Source organism: Pristiophorus japonicus, chromosome 5 (assembly GCF_044704955.1).
Source record: "Pristiophorus japonicus isolate sPriJap1 chromosome 5, sPriJap1.hap1, whole genome shotgun sequence".
Taxonomy (NCBI): Eukaryota; Metazoa; Chordata; class Chondrichthyes; family Pristiophoridae; genus Pristiophorus; species Pristiophorus japonicus.
In genome coordinates, this window is record NC_091981.1 from 205,356,912 (window position 1) to 205,362,911 (window position 6,000).

Genomic DNA, 6,000 nt, shown 5'->3' on the forward strand with positions numbered 1-6,000 from the left:
TCTCGCTAATCTCTCCTGCCTTCCACCCTATCACAGATCTTCCCTTTTGTTCTTTCTTCCCCTCCCCCTTTCAGTGCTCCTTAAGAATCTGTTCTTTTCGAACATTCGTCAGTTCTGATGAAAGGTCATCGACCTGAAACGTTAACTCTGTTTTTCTCTCCACAGATGCTACCTGACCCACTGAGATCTCCAGCATTTTCTGTTTTTATACTCTTTACTAGTTTGTGAGAAGTGAATATCTGCTCCCACCCCCACAGTCCCTGGATCCTGACTCCATTCAATGGCCCTGATATTTACAGGGAGGTGGAGAGTGAGGTGGGTAGGCGTAGCGGCCAGGAAACCCCGAAGTACGGTCTGTTGATTGAGAAGCTGGCTGGAAGGCCTGCAGCACCAGACTGCAGCCGGGGAGCAGTGAGAAGGGAGGGAGGGCGAGATCGGGGGGGGGGGGGGCGCCGTGGATAGATCGGTTGGGGGGGGGGTGGGGGGGAGTGGGGGAAGCATGGATAGATCAGCGGGGGCCGTTGATAGACCAGAGGGATCATGGGGGGGGGGGGTGGGGGAGTGGATAGATCAGCAGAATGCTCATGATGGATAGATCGGGAGGGCCAGAGAGATCATGGGGGCGGGGCGGGGGGGGGGGATAGTTCGGCAGAATGCCCGTGGTTAGATCAGGGTGGCCAGAGAGATCATGGGGGGGAGGGGGCGGGGTATATGGATAGATCACCGAGGGCTGTAAATAGACCGGAAGGGCTGGAGAGATTGGGGTGGGGTGCATGGAAAGATCAGGGGGAGGGGCAGAGAGATCGGGGAGCTATGGAGAAATGGGTGGGCATGGAGAAATCAGGAGGGGGCTGAAGAGATCGGGGGCCATAATCGATCACAGGGATCTGATTGCATGCAGCGGTAAACGGGTTCACTTGGAGATGCGGGGGAGGCACTCCTGCTCCTCCTGGTCCACATACCGCTCTTGCCTCCCTTCTGCTGCCAGGTTTGCCGAGCCCTGAGAAACCTGACCCGCAGCATTTAAATTTAAAGCAGAGCTAAAATTGGAGACATGCATCCTCGGTAAAATATTTCAATGATGGGATCCGCGCCTCTGGATAGCAGGTTAGTCGCCTACCCCCCAAACCCCCTGATTTAAACCAAACATGGGCACGTTGGAGGCGGGTTGGGGTCGGCTTTCCCATATTTAAATTTATACGCCCTGCCCCTCTTCTGCCCATCCTGGGCATTTAAAATTGTCCCAATCTGTGACTACCTGAAACATGATAGTGTAGCTATCATAGGCAGCTTGAAGGATGACTATCACATTCCAGTGGCGTGAGACAACTGTTTTAATGTTTCATTATTTAGACAGTCAGCTATATAATTTTACATGTCAGTCATGAGAATACTTGGTGAGTGTCACTAGCTTTAAGAATATTTATTTGATATTAGTATAATGGCCAGGTGATCACAATCCATTGCTTTACATTGCAATAACATGAATAGTAAATATAACCACCACCTACCACTCTCTGCTGTAGTGAAGTCCAGGAGCTTATACTGATAGGCTATGCCCACTTTAGTTTCCACTTGCGGTCTCTTAAGTGTTGAGTAGATTTTGCCTGGGCTGTTTTCATTAGGCTTTTCTAGCTTTGGTAGGCCACAACCCATTTTGCCAGGTGCTAATTCAAAATAGAAAAGTGCAGAAAGTGATAGAATTCACAGCACAGCAGCAATAAATGACACCTTCAGATTCCTCGGAGAAACTTCATAAATCTTAATCAAATAAGTGGGGCACAAACTGGATGAATTCTATTTATTATAGATGTCAAATTCAGTTTGTTCAGTAGATTTTGTTCTTAACAACACAGCTGTAGTCATAGAAATATTTAACAGCATTAACAATGCAATGTCTCAGTTGCAACAGATTTTCCACGTTTGGTTTTCTCTGTTTTAACCGTCTATACTGTTTCAATGCACATCACTAATGCAGGGCTAAAATGGCTCTGATTTCCTATACTGTAACTGATAAATGATCACATCATTTGGCACACAACTATTTACTGTCTGATGCTTTAAAATAATATTCCTTTCTTCACCACAGTCCATTTAATTCGCAAAACTGAAAGCTAATCTTTGATTGCTGCTTTGTATGTTCTCAGTTTCTTTTCTATCAGTGCTAATCTGTAAATGTCTAATAGCTAATTCCGTAAAATGATAAAGGATAACTGCAAGTGCTGGTAATATGGAACAATAGCAGAAAGTACTGTAGATTTCCACCCAAGACATTAACCCATCTTTCCCTTTCAAATGCTGACATTGCCAGCATTTTCTATTTTCGTTGCCAATAGTAATTCCTATTTGACAACAAAGACTGCTGGTAGAATTATATGTGACTGGAATAAACACTAATTAGATAGAGATAAAACTGGGACAGGAAGAAAGCGTTTCTGCTCATTTAGCAACAAAATGGGCAGACTGTGCTTTAACTCCCATTTCTAGGTCAAATTAATGACGGGACTAAAGCCTCCGATTAACCCATGAGATCCTGGTAAAGAAAATTTCATAATTCCATACACTTCTCAATTTTTATTTTAGAATTATTAAAAACATAATTGAAAGTGAGGTGATAGAAAACGTGTTTATTTCAATGTTGTGAAGTGGCAGTCAGTGCTGAACAGTTGAATCAAACCAGGATAGAATGCAACACCTTACAGTTCGGGGAGAAAAATTTGGCCAGAAAAATCTAAAATCTAGTTCAATGATGAATAAGAGTAAATATTATTTCTGTATTACACCAAGTATTTTCCCACATGTGAGAGACTAAGGGGGGGGGGGGGGGGGGGGGGGCAGGGGGAGATTTTTCTATTTTGAATTAGCACCTGGCAAAATGGGTTGTGGCCTACCAAAGCTGGAAAAGCCTGATGAAAACAGCTCAGGCAAAATCTCCTCAACACTTAAGAGACCGCCAGGCCGTTCGTTTCCTGGCCTCCTGTGGCAGTTTTCACCAGAATGATATTGTGGCCTAAAGGGTTAAATTATTAGGATAGACTGCATAAACGTAGATTGTATTCCTTAAGTTTAGAAGGTTGAGAGATTATCTAATCGCGGTGTTTAAAATGACAACAGCATTCAACATGGTAGATAAAGAGGAACTACTTCCTTTGATGGGGGAATCCAGAACTAGGGGGCATTACCTTAAAGTTAGAGCCAGGTAATTCAGGAATGAAATAAAGAAGTACTTTTACAGTAGTGGTAGTGGAAATCTAGAATTTTTTCCCCAAAAAGCTGTGGACTTGAAATTCTCAAGGTAGAGATTGATAGATTTTTAGTTAGTTAAGGGTAACAAGGGATATGGAGCAAAGGTGGGTAAATGGAGTTGAGGCACAGATCAGCCATGATTTGATTGAATGTTGGGACAGGCTCAAGGGGCTGAATAGCCAACTCCTGTTCCGATGAGGTCATAGCGATTTTAACCACTGCGCCTCATTAACATGTCACACTCCTGTTCCTCCTGGCCCCACAAAGGGAAGTAAAAATCTTACCTGGAAGGCCTCTTCAGCTTCTCGATCCTCGAGCCATAGCAGCTTCCCCACTGAGACAGAAATTTAAATCGCTGTTGGGGCCTGATTATGTCATGGGACCCTGATTAGCATTGAGGAATTAGAACCACGCTGGCTTTGGGTGACAGAAGTTTCTATTAAAATTGAAAACAGCATGGCTATCCGGCAGGTAAGTAACGTGGGGGATTTTAACTGCCCACCCACCCGGTTCCTGCCAGGAGAGTGGGGTTAAAATCTACCCGTAAGTTTGTGTTTTGCGTTTATTTTGTGGTCTGCTAAGTGGTGGTAGGAATCTTGGTGCACCAGTGCTAAATAGGTTCAGTATTAAATTATTGCACAGAAGACCTGATAATGTCGATCTTTATTAAGGAATGTCTCCAATGGATGACTGACATGTGGTATTGATTCTATTATGATTGCTGAAACACTGTTCATAAATAGCAGCACACATTCATTATTTTAAAACTATTCTTTCTTTTCTTAAGATTAACTTGTAAAGAATTTTATGATTGTTATTTTACTCAGTGACTGAATGTTAACAATTCTCAAATTCCATATTACACTGATGTTTTGGTTGTTTTTTTTTTCATTTATCAGCCTGCAAGACATAACTGGGAATTCACAGCCTCCTCAGAAGTTACTTTACTCAGCTGAGGCCAGTTTAGAACTGGTTGGTCCTGGCCTCTCTAAATTAAGAGGAAACATTTTTGCCAACCACTTCACGTACTCGGGTTTACTGAAATACTATGCATTTACTCTTCTTTACCTCTAAAACAGAAATGTACTTCCACTCATTTAGCAAAAATGGCAGTTAATATAAAAACAAGGGCACCAAAGGGATTTTAAAGTGCCATAGGCTGGAATCCTCACCACCAGACGTACAGCGGGCTGTATACCAATTTATCATTAGCTGTATTATCGGTTTTAGTTTTAGTTTTTAAATACCATTTCCATTCGTCTCTGTTAAAGTCTAAAAGATTAGCCCTATGTACAATGTTATCTTTAACAACAGAGAAAACAATAGCCTTGTAAAACAGACATTGTTTTTTTTAAAGAATTGTAACCATGCTGTACTTTCTAGAATGATTTTTAGAAGGTTTTGAGAAGCCATTAATAAATCATTAAATATGTGTAGAAAGTTAAGCATGCAAGTTCAGCTAAATTTTTATTTTACTTAAATGGCATATGGATACTTATGCTGTCAATAAGCACCAAAGTAATTCCATACGTATTATAATCATGCAAAATGATTTATGAAAAACAAAAATACTGAACAGAACATTTAACCATTTGAACACTGATGCTCTTTTTATATCATGTGTAAAAAGATTACAAATTAAATTTTAATTGTATAATGTAAAGAGATCACTCTTTCATGGTAATCAACAGAATTTAATAATGCAAAACAATGCCTTGCCTTGCAGACTAGACTTGTTTTTCAGGCATTTATGGACTTATTTAGTCCATAGACAGTTAAAGAAAAAGCGCTTTAGGCAGTTTCACACTTACAATGTAACACATTTCCTGTGGCATTTAATCAAAGGAAGTAAACAAAGGATGAAAAAAACATAGGATTATATTCTAAAGCCCAGATAAAATACTGTAAACATTGCATTAATACTGTAGTTATTTTAGCACTAGCACCAAATGCTTACAGGATATAACCGATTTTAAACAATTAACACACATATTCAAACACACAAATCATTATTTTATTGATTTACCTGAGGAATGCTTACCAAAATAATGTTTTAAAGCAGTCGACAGCCTGTTCAAGAATTGTGAGCAATCAAAATGCCACCACAACTAAAGATATTCTCATCTCAGGGAAGGAAGTTACTGACCCCGAAGGAAACTTGGATCAGCTTTACGAGCAAGAACTAACTCGAAAAGGCTGAGTGCAAGAAAGCACAAGAAGCTACTCCGAGAAACATCGGAGGAAACCGAGCCATTCGAAAAAATGGTTTGCTTCTTTTACAAATTTTACAATTGAAGTTTTTGTGTCTAAATTTATCCGTTGACTTCCTTTTGCTGTTGAAAACGTCATGCATCAAAAATTTTAATCTTCAGTGCTGCGTGTTCAGTAAAACCACATCCTGTAACAGTTCAGTGTTTTTCTTTTTTTTCCCCTCCTGCTTCACTGGTCAAATCACAACTGCTTGAAAATAACACAAAAATACCAACTACAGTCTTGCAAAGATCACTGAAATAAGTGAACTGGGTATGAGGCAAAAGGCAGAATACCAGCCAAGAATGCATCACAAATGTCTAAGCAGCTGAACTGTGTGTGTGAGCACCGGTTCAGCAGCCAGATGGGGCTGGCCTGCATGCTGACTTCACTCTTCAATGAAATTCATATTTTAAGACCCAGACCAGCCCCCTAAGGCTGAAATCCATTACTTGGATCTCTGGAGGAGACTGTTAAAGAGGCAATCTACTCTTGGGACAATCT

At 41.0% G+C, this 6,000-nt stretch overlaps 1 protein-coding gene across 1 annotated transcript in view; it reads right to left on the reverse strand.

The window, feature by feature from the left end:
- The window catches only part of LOC139263950 (raftlin-like), a 123,487-nt gene extending 117,945 nt beyond the window's left edge, over window positions 1-5,542 (reverse strand). The window contains exons 1-2 of the mRNA XM_070880038.1: window positions 5,288-5,542; window positions 1,512-1,667 (exon numbers count right to left, since the gene is read on the reverse strand). Coding sequence (XP_070736139.1) covers window positions 1,512-1,656 — 145 coding nt within the window. The 5' untranslated portion in view covers window positions 1,657-1,667; window positions 5,288-5,542. The remainder of the gene's footprint in view (window positions 1-1,511; window positions 1,668-5,287) is intronic.
- Between the last annotated feature and the right edge of the window lie 458 nt (window positions 5,543-6,000).